A 17,978-nucleotide genomic window follows, 5' to 3' on the forward strand; every position below is an offset into this window, starting at 1 on the left:
ACGCTCTGCCACTTGAGCCACAGCGCCACTTCCGGCTTTTTTCTTTTTGCTTATGTGGTGCTGAGGAATCAAACCCAGGGCCTCAGGCATGCAAAGCAAGTGCTCTACCACTGAGCCACCTTCCCAGCCCCATATAGCTTTGTTTTCTAAAGGGTAAGTTTATGTAGCATATGACAGCCAGTGCATGTTTTTTGCTCATTCTGGTCCTGTACAGGGCCTCTCAATCTTGCTCTGCTTGCCGACTCACTGCTGCTGCTCTACCACTTAAGGCATGCTTCCAGTATTTTTTAAAAATTGAAACAGGGTCTCTCAGTATCCCTGCTGGCCTCAAGCTAGCTATGTGGCCCAGGTTGGTCCCAGGTGATCCTCCTGTCTCTTCTTCCTAAGTACTGGGATTGTGGGGGTTCCACTGCACCTGGTTTACATATGTCTATTTACAGTGTACATTGTAACTTTCAACTTGTTTAATTTAAAGGGGTTCAGTGTCCTTTCCTATACTATTTATCCTTTTGTCCTACCTGTACTTAATGATATCCTAGGACAGTTTTTCAGATTCATTTCTTGTCCTTCTTGCCTCTATTCAGATACTCTCCTCAGGTGCTTTATGAGCCCTGTACTCAGGATATTGTGATGTTCCTCGTTGTGATGTTGTGCAACCAGAACTACATCCGGAATCCATACCTAGTGGCCAAACTGGTAGAAGTTATGTTTATGACCAACCCTGCTGTCCAGCCACGAACCCAGAAATTTTTTGAGATGATTGAGAACCATCCTCTCTCTACCAAGTTACTGGTACCTTCTCTGATGAAGTTCTATACAGGTAGGTTCCTGCGTGTGCCACATAACATGTGGTGGTCAGACTTGGGCAATGTTTTCTGAAGACAGTTGTTACACTGTTGTACTCTTGAAACAACAGAGAGCATAGAGGCACACCATAAAAAGACTTTTCTTTTCTGGTTGATTATATTCCAACTGGCATCAAGAGTACAGCTCTTTGTTGGTCAGAGTATTCTTGTGTTCAAGAACTGTCAACGAGCTGGGCACTGGTGGCTCATGCCTGTAATCGTAGCTACTCAGGAGGCTGAGATCTGTGGATCACCATTCAAAGCCAGCCTGGGCAAGAAAGTCTGTGAAACGCTTATCTCCACTAAACCACTAGAAAACTGGAAGTGCTGCTGTGGCTCAAGCTGTAGAGCTCTTGACTTGAGCTGAAGAGTGCAAGGACAGCGCCCAAATCCAGAGTTCAATCCCCACAACCAACAAAAAAAAAAAGAACAGTCAACAAAGCCTGGCACTAAGGCTGGGAAGGTGGCTCAGTGGTAGAGCGCTTGCCTTGCATGCCTGAGGCCCTGGGTTTGATTCCTCAGCACCACATAAGCAAAAAGAAAAAAAAGCCTGAAGTGGTACTGTGGCTCAAGTGGTAGAGCGCTAGCCTTGAGCTGAAGAGCTGAGGGACAGCGCCCAGGCCCAGAGTTCAGGCCCCATGACCAGAATCCCCCCCCCCCCAAAAAAAAAAAAGCCTGGCACTGGTGCTCACACCTGTAATCCTAACTACTGAGATCTGAGGACTGTTATTCAGAGTCAGCCGAGGCAGGAAAGTCTGTGAGACTCTGATCTCCAATAAACCACTAGAAAACCGGAAGTGGCGCTGTGGCTCAAGTGGTAGAATGTTCCCCTTGAGCTGAAGAGCTCAGGGACAGCCCCAGGCCCAGAGTTCAAGCCCCAGGACCAACAATAAAAAAAGAAAAAAAAGAAAGAACAGTTAATGACTGTCAATCAGGGCCTGTTTCTTCTTGTTTGGGGCCCAAGCTGTTATCTCTCTGAACAGACACTGAGCAGTCTAAGAATTTGCCTTCCTGCTTTTCCCTTTATCTCTATTTTGTGGTGCCTGATAAAGAGTTTCAGACAGACTCTTTTAAATCTAAAACAAGCAAGATGTTTACTAACATCTTTCTTCTGAGGTGTAGAGAGCTCTGTTGGGGAAAAATTCTCTTGCCTGAAAATCCCTTTTCTTTAGGCATTTTATGCGATAAACACAGGTCCTTCAGGTACAAGTGGTTTCTTATGCTTATCAGGATAGAACTTTGTAGTCTGCACATATTAAGAGAGGGAGACGGCTGGGGAGACGGCTCAGTGGTGGAGTGCTTGCCTTGCATGCATAGGCCCTGGGTTCGATCCCTCAGCACCACATAAAAAGAAAAAGCTGAAAGTGGCGCTGTGGCTCAAGTGGTAGAGCGCTAGCCTTGAGCTGAAGAGCTCAGGGACAGCACCCAGGCCCAGAGTTCAGGTTCTACGACCAACAAAAAAAAAAAAAAAAAAGAGAGAGAGAGGGAGACAGACAGACACCTACAAAAGCCTACCCAATAGCCAGTGAGTAAAATTAATACTATGAAACTCTCAGGAATATGTAAATTGGTAAAGCCTTCTTAAAAGCATGTTTGGCCAAACCAAGTCCCTTAAAAAAAATGCCCCGTGTGTCATTCAAGACACATTCAGGAAAGCAGAAATATACCCAATCTTTTAAGAGAAAATTTAATATACAGAATTAGTTGAGTAGGTATTGAAAGATTGACTTGGTCCAAAACTGACAGTGTAGTGGCAGGAAACAGATCTTACTTATTCAAGAGGAGTCAGAGGAAGAGTTTGGGATTATTAGAACCTAACTATACAAACGAGGATATGGACTAGACCAGGTCCCAGACCTCTGAGGGAGGATATTGCTTGGCAGCACTAGGGTCTCTGAAGGCTGGCCAGGTTGGTAACTTAGGACTATTAGACAGGGCTGAAAACAGACATTGATTGCCATCACAGGAGTAGAGAGCCACTGCTGACAAGAATGAGAGGATCCAAGTCCCTTGCCTCTGTTAGCCATTTTATAGTTACCTTGCAGTGCCTCCTATCGGTCTGCTGGCAAAAGGAAAATTCTGTAGTCCAAGCCCTGAGTCATGAAGCAAGCCTAAAGAATGTTCCTGATCTGAGACTACTTAATACCAGCTCATCTTCTTACTTGTAAATTTAGCCCCCAGTATTTTATTCTGTGGGAATATGAATCTGTGTACGTGCTTGTGGTAGATGGCATCCACCATAACTTACAAATATGGCACAGTGAAATGTATCTGCTGATTGTAGGTAAATTAAATACATATATTCGCCATGAAATGTATTGTTTTCAGTGGTTAAGTAACAAAAGGTAAAAAAAAAAAATCCATGTTTTGGTACACAGTGCAGAGAGGGATATTAATAATGAGTTGGTCTGCTGTGAGGCTTGAACTTTGCCTGGGTCCTGTCCCTGAGCTTCCAGTGCCACTTTTGGTTTTTGGTGGCTAATTGGAGGTAAGAGTCTGACCGGGACTTTTCTGCCCAGGCTAGCTTTAAACCACGATCTTTTATCAGTGGTTAAAAAAGAAAGACAAAAATCAATCAAATGTACTTAGTACTTTGGAACCCTGGGCCTATCACTATGATGTCAGGAGATCTGTCTGTATGCCTACGTCTTATGGGAAAAGGGCAAGGCTGGATGGGGCTCACTAGCCATGTTCCAGGAGATAGGGAGTACTATTCTTTTTCCCTTCCATGGAACAGTGTGCCCTCCAGGCTGGACCACCTCTGTGGTCAATGATAGATGAAGTTTGTCCTAATAATAGCTACCACTCATCAAATACTTGCTAATCCGTTCACTTGATCTGTGTAGCAGTCCTAAGGACAGATACTATAAATACCTACATCTTACAAAAGAGGAAACTAAAGCTCAGAAAGGTCAGGGGATTGTGAAGGTCAGCAGCTTGTGAGTGGCAGCATCTCAGAGGTTCGATGCAGGTGCCAGGCACCAAGGACCTTCAGTGCCTCCACAGTGCCTCCAGATTCCCTGGTCTGCTGATTACGTCCTATTCCATCTGACTGTCAGATGTGGTTTAGAGTTGTATAACACATAATCGATCAGTGAAGCAAGCTCTTCTTAGGCCACAGACAGAGGGTTCTAACTTAGGAAATGCTTGGCTTCGGCTTTTGTTTCAAAAATAAAGTTAGGGGCTGGGAAGGTGGCTCAGTGGTAGAGCGCTTGCCTTGCATGCTTGAGGCCCTGGGTTCGATTCCTCAGCACCACATAAGCACAAAGAAAAAAGCCGGAAGTGGTGTGTGGCTCCAGTGGTAGAGCGCTAGCCTTGAGCTGAAGAACTGAGGGACAGCGCCCAGGCCCAGAGTTCAGGCTCCATGACCGGACCCAAAAAAAAAAAAATTTAAGTTCTTGAAGGAACAGATTGTTGTAATATTTTGAACCCTAACTTTATTTTTATTTATTTATTTATTTTTTGGGTCCGGTCGTGGAACCTGAACTCTGGGCCTGGGCGCTGTCCCTCAGCTCTTCAGCTCAAGGCTAGCACTCTACCACTTGAGCCACAGCCCCACTTCCAGCTTTTTTCTTTTTGCTTATTTGGTGCTGAGGAATCGAACCCAGGGCCTCATGCATTCAAGGCAAGCACTCCACCACTGAGCCACCTTCCCAGCCCCAAGAACTTAAACTTTTGAAGACAGGAAAATCACAGATAAAGCAAGACTGACTTCCAGACTCTTCCCTTCCTCTAAGCTGATCTGAATGGTTAAAGCCAGCATGGCTGAAGTAGAGCCCACCACAAATTCAGCCAGTGTTTATGGTATTCCTACTGGGCAATACCAGAATCCCTTAGTGGGAGATAGTGGGAGGTAGAATGACACTGGGAGAAAGGTATGGGCAGAGGTGGGCTACTTCTGGAATGATATTTAGAGGAAGTCTGAGGACATGAGATGACTGTGTGAGCTGTTGATAGTTTTCAGCCACAGTGTGGCAGAAAAGCAACAGCCAATGAGTGTAAAATCCTTGGGCAAGAAGTCTCACAGCAACAAGAGTGTGGTGGGAGATAAGGTTAGAGGTCAAGCTTGCTTGGTTTTAAGGACTTCTAAACTATGACTTGGGAAATGGGACTTGGACCATTGTGATATTGAGGAGACTTTAGGAGCAGATTTTTTTTAAAAATTGGATAGATGTAAACTGATGGATAATAAATTAACAAATTAGCCTCTGCTATGTTCAGAATGGAATCTAAACATGGACAGCTTTGGATGCTAGGAGGTGCAATGCCAGTCCGAGCTTCTGTCTCTTCTGGGCTCAACTTAAATTGCTCACTCTCCACTCTGTAGTTCACAGTTCTACAAGCAAACTGGCATTTAGTTCATCTGAAGATCTGAACGTGAGAGGTGTTATTATCGTGTTCTGTTTTTTATTATTTAATAACTATTTTCTCTTTTGGTCATGGGAAATGTATACTTAGGAAATAGAGAAAATAGAAAGAAAAAAAAAAGCCAGATGCTGGTGGCTCACACTTGTAATTCTAACTACTCAGGAGGATGAGATCTGAGAATCTTTGTTCGAAGCCAGCCTGGGCAGGAAAGGCCATGACATTTATCTCCAATTAACCAGCAAAAAGCCCAAAATGGAGCTATGGCTCAAGTGGTAGAGGATCCTTAATTGAAAAAGCTAAGTAAGAGTGAGTGAAAGGCCCTGGTGAGGTAAGGAAGGAAAGAAAGAAGGGAAAGGAGGGAGGGAGAAAGAAAGGGAAGGAAAGAAACAAAAAGATAGGAGGGCAGGCAGTTTTGCTCTGTATCTTTCCAGTCACTTTATTTTTGCAAGGCTGTGATTGGCCCAAACTCTCCATATAGATTTTACTTGATATATTACAAAAAGGTTTCATATTCTGTTTTGGGGCATTTGGGTATTTATTGATTTTTTTTTCTGTAATAAAAATAGTACTTTGCCTTTGGGCTAGGAACATAGCTCAGTGCTAGTATGTTTGCCTAGCAGAGCAAAGCCCTGTATCCTAGCCCCAGCACCACACACACCAAAACAACAACAACAAAAAACTTCGTTAATTTTCATTGAAATCAGACTTGAGAATATATTTTCTCAAGTAGTTTGTGACCAGAGGGAAGGAAGTGTGTTGATAGTTTGTGCTGTATTTTGCCAAATTGTCTTTAGAGAAATTGTGTCACCATTTTCCCAACAGTGTATGTACTCTGCCAATTTCTCCAGATCTTCAGTTGTGTTCATTCTTGTCACTTACAAATGTCTGCAAATTACCAGCTGGGCTCTAGTAATTCACACCTGTAATCCTAGCTACTCAGGAGGTTGAGATCTCAGGATCCCAGTTTGAAGTCAGACTAGGCAGGAAAGTCCATGAGACACTTTTTTTTTTTTTTGTCAGTCATGGGGCCTGAACTCTGGGCCTAGGCACTGTTCCTCAGCTCTTCAGCTCATGGCTAGCTTTCTACCATTTGAGCTATAGCGCTTTTTTCTTCTTATATGGTGCTGAGGAATCGAACCCAGGACCTCATGCATGCAAGGCAAGCACTCTACCACTGAGCCACCTTCCCAGCCCTCCATGAGACTCTTATCTCCAATTAACCACCAGAAAACAGAAGTGGCAATATGGCTCAAGTGGTGAAAAGCTCAGGGACAGCACCCAGACCCAGAGTTCAAACCCCATGACTGACAAAGAGAGAAAGAGAGGAAGAAGGAGAGGGAGAGGGAGGGAGGGAATGTTAGTGAAACAGAGTATTTAAGCATTTAACATGTACATATCCTTCAATAAAATATAACCCAATTTTTTTCTACACAAGCTCATAACTTTTCTCTTGGTTTATGTGCAAGATGTAAATCAAATTTTATCTCTGATTTTGCAGATTTATATTCCTTCAGTATCGTAGTGGCAATAACTATTTGGAAAGGACATGTCCCTTAGTCCCTTTGTCTTTTTTCTTTAGACGTGGAGCACACTGGAGCTACCAGCGAGTTCTATGACAAGTTCACAATCCGCTATCACATTAGTACCATTTTTAAAAGCCTTTGGCAAAACATTGCTCATCATGGCACCTTTATGGAGGAGTTCAAGTGAGTATGGGCTCCTAATGCCACAACCTGCTCTCCCTTGAGTCAGGTAGGGTTGTTGTAACTTTTTTTTTTTTTTGGGTCCGGTCGTGGGGCCTGAACTCTGGGCCTGGGCGCTGTCCCTCAGCTCTTCAGCTCAAGGCTAGCGCTCTACCACTTGAGCCACAGCGCCACTGGGTTGTAACTTTTTAAAAGCTTTCACAGCTGGGTTCCTGTTGACTTTTCTTCCTCTCAGCTTTGGATGGACATGCTGGCCCTGACGTACTGCTGCATGTGGCACAGTTCTCTAAATGTCTGTGCTATACAATATTGCTTAATTCCAAATTAGTCCCCATACTTTGGGGGTGGGTTACATAGAAGAAATTTATGTTAATGTTCTTATGAGTTTATTCTGTTTTGTTTTTTGGTGATTTTTCTGACTGCTCAGAAAATTTTGAATTATTTATCAAATGACTTTCATGAGCCAATAAAGGTAGCTCCAGCAAGCCACTAGATAGAATGAGTTTATCACAGTGAATTAAAAAGAATAAGCATAGTAGATGTGCTGCACATACCTGTAATCCCAACACTTGGGAAGATGTCAGGAAGCTCATGAGTTTAAGGTTAGTGTGGGCTGCATGAGACCCTGTCTCAAAAATATACAACAAGCCAGGCACTGGTGACTCATGTCTATAATCCTAGCTACTCAGGAGGCTGAGATCTGAGGATCATGGTTCAAAGCCAGCCTGGGAAGTAAAGTCTATGAGACTATCCAATTAATACCAGAAAACCGGAAATGGCACTGTGGCTCAAGTGGTAGAATGTTAGCCTTGAGCTGAAGAGCTGAGGAACAGTGCTCAGGCCCAGAGTTCAAGTCCCACAACCAACAAAAAACACAAAACAAAACATTCAACACCCAGCAAGATGATTTAGGCCTGTCATCCCAGCTACTCAGAAAGATTTAGGTTCAAGGTCAGCCTGGGTAAAAAGTTAGACTTCATCTCAACAAGCAAATCTGACCGTGGTGGTACACTGCTGTAATCGCAGCTACTTGGGAGGCATAGGTAGGAGGAGGGTGAGGTGATCCTAGGCTGGTCCAGGCAAAAAGAAAGAACCTAAAACCAAAAAAGACTAAAGGCACAGAAATAGAGGGATAAAAGGTGAACAAGTGTAGCAGTGGTACTTATTAGACACAATGTTGAAAATGAACTATACAGCTTGTGGTAAGAACAGGAGGGAAAAACTGGGAAGTGAGAGGGAAGGGGTGACACTGTCCAAAAAGAAACATACTCTAAGTGATTTATGTAACTGTAACACCTCTGTACATCATCTGTATAATAACAAATAATGGGGCCGGTCACCGGTGGCTCACACCTGTAATCCTAGCTACTTAGGAGGCTGAGATCTGAGGATCATGGTTCAAAGCCAGTCCGGGCAGGAAAGTCTGTGAGACTCCTATCTCCAATAAACCACTAGAAAACTGGAAGTGGCGCTGTAGTTCAAGTGGTAGAGTGTTCACCTTGAGCTGAAGAGCTGAGGGACAGCGCCCAAGCCCAGAGTTCAAGCCCCATGACCGACAAAAAACAAAGGGGGTGGGGGAAGTACTGGGAGTGTGGCTTAAGTGGTAGAGCACTGAGCACAGGGTCCTGAGTGTTGCCAAGGGAAGCAGTATGGAGGGTGACCTGCTGACACAGGAAGCCTCTCTCCTTGCCACAGCCCTGCTGGACATGACCATACTCCTCTTGCCATTATAGTTCTGGGAAGCAGTTCGTGCGCTACATAAACATGTTGATAAACGATACGACGTTTTTGCTCGATGAAAGTCTGGAGTCGCTGAAGCGGATCCATGAAGTGCAAGAAGAGATGAAGAACAAAGAGCAGTGGGACCAGCTGCCTCGGGTGAGAATGGGCCCAGTGCTCCCACAGCTTTGTCAGGAATCAGCCACCGGGGGACTGACTTACTAAGGGCTTCGAGATTCTAACCCAGCCTTGGGATAGGAAAAAGCTTAAAAAAAAAAAAAAAAGGTGAAACTTAAGAATTGGGGCTGGGAGTGTGGCTCAGTGATAAAGTGCTTGACTAGCATGTATGAGGTTCCCAGAGGAAAAAAGTTCCATTGAGCTTGCAGAGGTTATTTTATTTTGTGCCTCAGTATCAGCACAAAAATAAAAAATGGGGGAAAAAAATGAGATGACAACTTTTTTAAATGCATCGTTCTCTGCATTTTTAGTTTAAGAAGCTTTTTTATAGAAGAGCTTTCATTGTCTAAATATATTAGGATTTGTAGCAGGATGCAATAGTTCATGCCTATTCCTATAATCCTGTTTATTCAAGTAGTGGAGAATGGGAATATTGAGATTCAAGGCAAGATCCTATCTCATTAAAAAAAAATATATATATATATGTGTGTGTGTGTGTGTGTGTGAGATGGAAGATTAAAGTTAAAGGCTGACCCCAGGCAACAGAAAAGGCCGGGGGCATAACTTAAGTGGTAGAGCAATTACACAAGACTCGGTTCAAATTTCAGTACTCTATGTGTGTGTGTGTGTGTGAGAGAGAGAGAGAGAGAAATGTGGAAGTAAGTAGGAAATCTCTAGACTTGCCTCTAGAATTTGGTGTGCTAATGTGGTCTTCACATCCTTGTCTAGCCAAAATGCTCAAGCTATAATAAGCTTAATCCTTACCAGGGGTGTTGCCCCAGGTCCATGTGTGCTGGAGTCCCTTCCCTCCACGCTCTCATGCATCATGGACCCCTCTAATTGTGCTGAGATAATGTGACAGTCTTTTGGAGGGGAGGGAAATCTGTGCTGATCCCACTGCCCTCATGTTCATTTCTAAGATACAGTACAAAATCCTTCAGCTCCCCATCTTCCTTAGCATAGAGTCAATCCCCCAGCTCCCAGATGTATCTCTAAGAGAACTTCTTTGGCTCACCTCCATCACAGGCAGCAGGTAGTAAGTACCAATCTGAACCAGACTGTGGACTGCTGAAACCATGCTAGAACATCAGAAGGTGTAGCTGAAAGAGCGCAGCTCTGGTCCCTAAGGTGATCTGGGTTTGAGAACTGACACTGCCTCACTCAGAGTTCTGTAACCAGAAAACATCTGCCTTGCAAGAACGCAGAGAGGACAGAACATATTTAGCTAGGATTTATCCAGATGCTCAGTGTGTACACTCCTATTCCTCATAGGTCCTGTCCTAGTCCTGCTTCATGGCTAGCCTTCTCACCTTCCTCCTACCTCAGTAGAAACTCAGCTAAGACCCACTAATCCTTCAGGGGCTGGATACCAGGTCTGTAACACATTCTCTTGGACAGAGTGCTTGATAAGTATTTGTTTATGAGACAACAGATACTATTCTTTTTTTTTTCATCAGTGGATATACAGAGATACCGAGTCCCTAACAGTTGCTATTTCAGAAATCACTCTCCTGTGACTTCACAGTTGCTTGCTGCCTCCCGCTTCCCTGGCTCTCCTTGCGAATCTTCCCAGCCTCCCAGTGCTGGCCGGCTCCGGCTCAGCCCTCAGGTTTCTCTTTCTCCCTCTCCCCAGGTTAGTGTTTCTCAGGTGCGATACTGGTAGGGATTTCAGACATAGAGGAGCTTTGCTGTAGTAAGTAGCAAACTCTTCACAACTAGAAACTGCCCTACGTTGTAGGACTCTTAACATCTCTGGCTTCTGCTCATTACATACCCGTGACATCCCCACCCCAGTGATAAAATCATAAAGCACTCCCACTCTTAACCCAGTGCCTCCAGCTGGAAAGCCCTGCCAGGGGACTTCATCTATTCCAAAGCGTTAAATACCAGATCTCCAAAATATACCTCTCTACCTTCAATATGCCCTGTCACTACCTGGGACCCAGTATCAGCTTGCCTGCTCTGGGGGAGTCTAGTATGTATCTCAGACTTAACTTGTGCCAGACTGAACCTGTGATGTCCTTGGAATCCCCTCAATAAATGTCAGCTTCACTCTACCATTTGCCAGTTAATCAGCAAAAATTTAGAACTGAAGATGTGGTTCAAAGAATAGAACATCAGCTGTAAACACAAAAGCTGAGCAAGAGCTTTAGGCCCCGAGATCAAGCCCCATACCAGCACAAGTGTCAAAGTACTTGCCTATGCTGCACAAGGCCCTGGGTTATACCCTCAACACTGCTTTAAAAGAGAGAGAGAGAGAAGAAAAAGTGTAGAGATAAGTAGAAACAGGCAGGCAGGAAGATCTATGAGTCTTTACTCTCTGACCTTTTCCTACACCTCCAGGACCACAGTTGGGTCTTCCCTTATTACTGCAGTAGCCCACTCTCCATCTCCCAGCTTCTGCCCTTGCCTGTGTCCACAGCCGAGATCCGCTGTTAAAATCTCAGCCTTCTCAGTACCACCCTGCTTAGAGTCCTCTGGGCTTCGCTTCAACACACTCAGTTCCTGCGTGCAGGGTGTGGCCTTCAGTGTTTGCAATACCAAGCTGGGTGCTAGTGGCTCATGCCTGTAATCCTAGCTACTCAGGAGGCTGAGATCTGAGGATAGCGGTTCAAACCCAATCTGGGGAGGAAAATCCATGAGACTTTTATCTCCAATAAACCACCAGAAAACTGGAAGTGGCATTGTGGCTTAAGTGGTAGAACATAGCCTTGAGCTGAAGAGCTGACGGACAGCACCTAGGCACAGAGTTCAAGCCCCATAACCAACAAAAAAACAGTTTGCAATACTTTTCTATATTCAGCTCCTGATACGCTTCTGCTCACTCTACCCCCTACACCAGCCTCTCTGCCTGCCCTCATGCTGGTTCCACAGAGGTTTGCTGATCCCTTCCTTTATTCTCCTAGATATCACCCCTACAGAGAAGCCTTCCCTGACCAGTTTCCACAGCAGCATCCTCTGTTTCTCTCTACTTTCTCATTTCCACTTTTTTTCTCTTTACCCTGCTTCATTCTTTGCTGTCACTGTCCCACTTATTAGATGTGTTTCTTGGGATGGTGGTGACTCAACAAAGTTTCACTAAGCTCCAGCAGGGTATGGAGCTGCCCTGCGCCTGTACTGTGCTCTGCATTAGTACCTGAAGAACATCTGGTCTGGGGGAACTTACGTATTCTAGGCAGGAATGATATGACCCGGCCCCACACTGGGCTTCTGCATGCAGCCTTTCTTTCACTAAGCTCATTCTTTTTTTTTCTTTTTTCTTTTTTGTGGGGAGGTCCGGTCGTGGGGCCTGAACTCTAGGCCTGGGCACTGTCCCTCAACGCTTCAGCTCAAGGCTAGCACTCTACCACTTGAGCCACAGTGCCACTTCCAGCTTTTTTTTTCTGCTTATTTGGTGCTGAGGAATCGAACCCAGGGCCTCATGCATTCAAAGCAAGCGCTCTACCACTGAGCCACCTTCCCAGCCCCTCACTAGGCTCATTCTTGACCAGGGAGCAGTGGGCAGGCCCCCAACCTCCCTGCAGAAGCTCCACCAGACCCCAGCGAAGCTCTGACCTAGCAGACACTCACTTAGTTCTTTGTCCCTCTAAGCAGATGGAAACATTTAAGTCTTTGCTGAGATGTAGGCACAGAGCCATCCTATGTGCTACCTGGTTTACCTATAAGCCATATATCTCAGCCTGTGGCAGAATTGAGGAAGGATGATGGTGCCAGAGGCAAGCATGCTGACAGCTAGAAGGGGTGACAACCTGATACTGTGGAAAGACAATTGAGAAAGTTTGTAGACACTGGGTGCCGGGTGCCAGACAGGATGGACAGGCCTGTACTGCATCATGTATCTTTATACAGCAGTGACTAAGCAAAAATTCTTATTAAGGGAAACAGACTTGGTGGATATAGCACTAATGTGTGCTAGGTCCAATGTTAGAACCACTGAATTCATTCTCCATGGAAATTGACTCTGAATACTTTACCTTGGAAAGCTTAAGGCTCACTAACGTTCAATAGTACGTCAGGGCTGGGTAGCTCAGCAGTAGAGCATGTGCTTAGTACACACAAAGCCTTGGAGTCAATCCCCACCATGCACACATGCACGCACACATGTACGCACACCCACACATAATGCCAAGGCTATGTGACCCAAGGTCCTAAAGAGTTGTAGTGTTAGAAGAAATGAACTTATGCTTTCTGCACCCCTTTGCTGGAGGTTCTTATCTCATTCTCCGAGCATGTTGGCTTCCTCCCACTTCTCCAGTTAGGAGCTGACTATGTTTTTCCTTTGCACTTGGTGCTTTGGTGGGCTGATGACTGACACTGAGGTTTATTTGGCATCTGTTTCCTAGGATCAGCAGCAGGCCCGGCAGTCTCAGCTTGCTCAGGATGAGCGCGTTTCACGCTCTTACCTCGCGTTGGCAACAGAAACCGTGGATATGTTCCACATCCTCACGAAGCAGGTCCAGAAGCCATTCCTCAGACCAGTGAGTAGAAACTGAGGGAGTATTTGTTTTGTCTGTCAGATGCTACAATCAGGCTCCAGCACTTAAAATGTAATACAGTTGTTGAAACCCTGGAAATTTGGACCTCACAATCAACAATTAGTGAAATTCTGTTGCTAATTTTGTTCCCAGTTTTGCTCATTAATACACATATAACTCTGCTGATAGACTTGGAATGAAGATTCTGATGTTTGCACATGTCTACACGTGCTCACATCCAAGATGACTTTATTATTCTTTCTGCTGAGACAGTACATTGGATTATTGATGTTGATGTTGTGGCACATTTTTATCATTATTGATTCCTATATTTTATTTAGAAGAAAAGTACAAAGCACCATAAATTAGAACTTGGCATACATTTAGTAGGACGATTGACGATGTGTGGTTCTCTTAGAAGTAGCTTTGCACATAGAAGCAGCCAAAGGCTAATAAGAAGCCACAATTAGAATTTATGAAAGATCAGAGTCAGCCAAAATGTTTGACTTTGACTTTATTAATAAGACCTGGATCCTATTTCTGAACTTGAAATTGAAAAATATAACTGCAGGTCTGTTTCTTTTTGACTGTCTCCACTATATAGTATGCCTTTGTGGAGAAAAGCTGTCTTTACAGTGGATATAATTTTCCGGTGTATTCCCTCTGGTTTTTCTATTTACCTGTAGATCCGTCATGTCTTCCCCAGCACAAGCATTATCACTCTGGGGGTGTGTGTAGCTCACGATATGCTTCCCTCCTTCTCTCTCCCCCCATTTTCATCTCCTGTCTTTATAAATGGATTTCAGTGCAAGAGCAAATGGAACTTGAGACAAAACAACTCATGGTTAAGATTCCTGCTTCCCTTGGCTGGGAAGGTAGCTCAGTGATAGAGTGCTTGCCTTGCATGCATGAGGCCCTGGGTTCAATTCCTCAGCACCACATAAATAGAAAAAGCTGTGGCTCAAGTGGTAGAGCACTAGCTTTGAGCCGAAGAGCTTAGGGACAGAGCCTAGGCCCAGAGTTCAAGCCCCACAACAGACCAAAAAAAAAGACGGGGCTGGGAAGGTAACTCAGTGGTAGAGCGCTTGCCTTGCATGCATGAGGCCCTGGGTTCGATTCCTCAGCACCACATAAGCAAAAAGAAAAAAGCCGGAAGTGGCGCTGTGGCTCAAGTGGTAGAGCGCTAGCCTTGAGCTGAAGAGCTGAGGGACAGCGCCCAGGCCCAGAGTTCAGGCCCCACAACCGGACCCAAAAAAAAAAAAAAAAAAGATTTCTACTTCCCTTACAGATTTACTTCTTTTTCTTTTTTTCCTTCTGTCATGAGGCCCTTGAACTCAGGGCCTAGGTGCTATTCCTGAGCTCTTTTGCTCAAGGCTAGCATTCCACCACTTTGAACCAAAGCTCCGCTTTTTTTTTTTTTGGTTTTTGGATTTGTCAGTCATGGGGCCTGAAAACTGGGCCTGAGCACTGTCCCTCAGCTCTTCAGCTCAAGGCTAGCACCCTACCACTTGAGCCAGAGTGCCACTTCTGGCTTTTTCTGCTTATGTGGTGCTGAGAAATTGAACCCAGGACCTCATGCATGCGAGGCAAGCACTCCACCACTGAGCCACCTTCCCAGCCCCTAAATTAGCTCCACTTTTTGAGTGGTTAATTTGAGATAAGAGTCTCACTGGGCTTTTCTGCCTGAGCTGGCTCTGAACCAATCCTCAGATCTCAGCCTCCAGAGTAGCTAGGATTATAAATGTGAGCCATGGGCTGGGAAGGTGGCTCCGTGGTAGAACATTTGCCTTGCATACATGAGGCACTGGGTTTGATTCCTCAGCACCACATAAGCAAAAAGAAAAAAGCCAGAAGTGGCGCTGTGGCTTATGTGGTAGAGCGCTAACCTTGAGCTGAAGAGCTGAGGGACAGCGCCCAGGCCCAGAGTTCAGGCCCCACGACTGGACCCAAAAAGAAAAAAAAGTGTGAGCCACCAGCACTGCCTGGCACAGATTTACTTCTATAAAGACCAAATAATGAGTCGTTTAAAGATGTTCTGAGGACTTTGGGCACGGCTCAAGTGTGATGCCCTCCTTTCAATCTCAAGTTCCATATACATACATACATGTGTACACACATACATATATACAAATCTAAAAGTATTATGCCATGCTCTTGCAGCTTGAGAGCAGTCACAGCCAGTATGTGAATAAGCCTGGCTATGTTCTGATAAAACTATTTATAAAAGAGGCATAGTTGCCAGGTGCCAGTGGCTCTCACCTGTAATCCTAGCTACTCAGGAGGCTTAGATCTGAGATCATGATTCGAAGCCAACCCAGGCAGAAAATTCTCCTTGAGACTTTTATCTCTAATTAACCACTCAAAAACCAGAAGTGGCACGTGGCTCCAAGTGGTAGAGTGCCAACCTTGAGCAAAAATGCTTAGGGACAGTGCTCAGGCCCTGATTTCAAGCCCCATGACCAGTAACAACAGCAACAACAAAGAAGCCAGAAGCAGGACTGTGGCTCAAGTGGTCGTGCCAGCCTTGAGCAAAAAAGCTAAGCAGTTGTGCCCCTGCCCTGAGTTTAAGCTTCAGTAATGGCACACACAAAAAAACAGAAAAGAAAAAAGAAGCGTGGCTATATTCCAGTAAAATTTTACTTCCAAAATGGAGACATCAGATAAATTGGCCAGTAGATAGTATTTTGCCAGCCCCTGCTCTAAACCACATTTTATTTTATATACAGTGACTCTGGTGGCAGTGCCGTTTGGATACTAGAAGGTAGGAAGCTATAGTATATAAAGCCTATTTTTAGTAAGAATTTCTCCATTTTGTAAAGGAAGTTAATTTCGTTCAAGGCCTCTCACAAATCTGCTCCAGCCTATGGCTCTGTTCTTTTACCCCGAGACTCAGGTCTGCATCTGATATGATGCTTCCATTGCCTTTGCTTCCTTCACCCTTTTGCTCCTTTATGGCTAGCCCCAAACTGTACAGAACTGTCCTACTTTAAAGTAAAATGGCTAGATGCCCTCTTATTTATAGCTGCTCAACAACAACTCAGGAGTGCTTTGTGCAAAAGCATCGTCTTGAAAGGTTGAATATGGGGCAAAGTTGTGTAAACAGGCATATTGCACAGGAGCCTTGTTCAGACCCTTTTCTAATCTGTGCCAGGTTTTCCTCTGGATGTAAGAGCAAGATCTGCCTGACCACAGTGCATACTGTCTCCTTGTGGGCTTATCATCTTTTCTGATGGTTGGATATGGGTTCACTTTGTCTCATTGGCTATATTTAAAACTATTGAAGACAAATTTTCTATTTTGTATTTCTTGTGTCTGATAAGTAAATAAGATCGGCACATGTTTAACTGTCAGGGACTTCTGAAATTTATGGAAAACATTACATGAAGTGATGCCTGGAAAAGCAGACCTCCCAACCTCCTCTTTCATGTTTCTCGATGGTTCTGAAGTGGTACTTCTGTAATTAAAAGCATGGACTTTTTAAAAAACCTTTTGTTGGTGTCTCTCAGTCTGCCATTTCCTTGTACCATTGCATTAAGTATTGGAATTTCCAGATGAGACAAGGGACGTTGGCTATGATGCTGGTCCTTTCCTGTATGGGAGTCTTTGAGGATGAAACCAGCTGCTCCTCCTCTGAGCCAGGAGTTTGGGGTCCTCAGTGTTCATCTCACAGCATGAATGGTCCTGTCATCCTGTGACTTCCAGGAACTTGGACCCCGATTGGCTGCGATGCTGAACTTTAATCTACAGCAGCTCTGTGGCCCCAAGTGTCGTGACTTGAAGGTGGAGAACCCAGAGAAGTATGGCTTTGAACCCAAGAAGCTGTTGGACCAACTGACAGATATTTACCTGCAGCTGGACTGTGCTCGGTTTGCGAAGGCCATTGCCGACGACCAGGTCAGTGCCTTCTGAGAACTGGGCACTCTGGTGATGAACTCCTCTGCACGCTCTTACAGAGACAACATCCACCCTGAATTTCCCCACCTGATAGGAGGGAAGTGATACTTCTCAAATTGTGGTTTGAGAAGCTTCTAGTATGTAAATGGAAGTATTGCCCACAGTGGTAAAAGTGGAGATGAATTGGTTTGTTTTCTTGAGCAGTAAAGAGCAAATCTGGCTTCCTGATGTTTCCTAGTTGAGTTCTGACCCCATCTTGCTAAACTTGTGCTTGCTCCTGGTCTTCTGTGCTGCATCAGCTTCCACATAGTGGTGGCCCATGTTTATTAATTGGTATGCCACATTTAACTTTTTATGTCTTCACTCATTAAATCCTCACAGAAATACATAATGTGCTCTCTGCTGTACTTCTCATTTTTAAAATGAGGAAACTAAGGCACAGAGGTTAAATAGCCTACTTAAACTCCCAAAGTCAGTGGGATGGGGGCAGAACTTTTTACATCTGGCCCTGCACTACATTCTCACCCTCTCCTCACCTTTAAATGCCCAGAGGTGCCATGCATGTGTCTGTGGCTCCACCTTTACTCACGTGATTGGTCCACAAATTGCCATCAGTAGGCATTCTAGAATCTTCTTTACCCATATCTCACCCAAAGAGAAAATAGTAAAATGAGTATATCCAGTGGGTTTTTTTTTTACTCTTTTGTTTTTGGCAGGTTTTTCTATATAGACCAAGCTGACTTTAAGCTTGAAATTACCTATCTCAGCCTCCTGATATCTAAGATTATAGTAGTGAT

The 17,978-nt window shown here is 44.6% G+C and overlaps 1 protein-coding gene across 2 annotated transcripts in view; it reads left to right on the plus strand.

Annotated features, from left to right (window-relative positions):
* Ube4b (ubiquitination factor E4B) overlaps positions 1-17,978 on the plus strand; it is a 123,179-nt gene that overhangs the window by 96,172 nt on the left and 9,029 nt on the right. The window contains exons 20-24 of one of the 2 annotated variants that reach the window (XM_013034507.1): positions 585-820; positions 6,793-6,919; positions 8,650-8,794; positions 13,156-13,290; positions 16,990-17,181. In XM_013034507.1, coding sequence (XP_012889961.1) covers positions 585-820; positions 6,793-6,919; positions 8,650-8,794; positions 13,156-13,290; positions 16,990-17,181 — 835 coding nt within the window. The remainder of the gene's footprint in view (positions 1-584; positions 821-6,792; positions 6,920-8,649; positions 8,795-13,155; positions 13,291-16,989; positions 17,182-17,978) is intronic. The other variant, XM_013034514.1, reaches the window with a different exon arrangement.

The sequence above is a fragment of the Dipodomys ordii genome, unplaced genomic scaffold (assembly GCF_000151885.1).
Source record: "Dipodomys ordii isolate 6190 unplaced genomic scaffold, Dord_2.0 Scaffold6, whole genome shotgun sequence".
Taxonomy (NCBI): Eukaryota; Metazoa; Chordata; class Mammalia; order Rodentia; family Heteromyidae; genus Dipodomys; species Dipodomys ordii.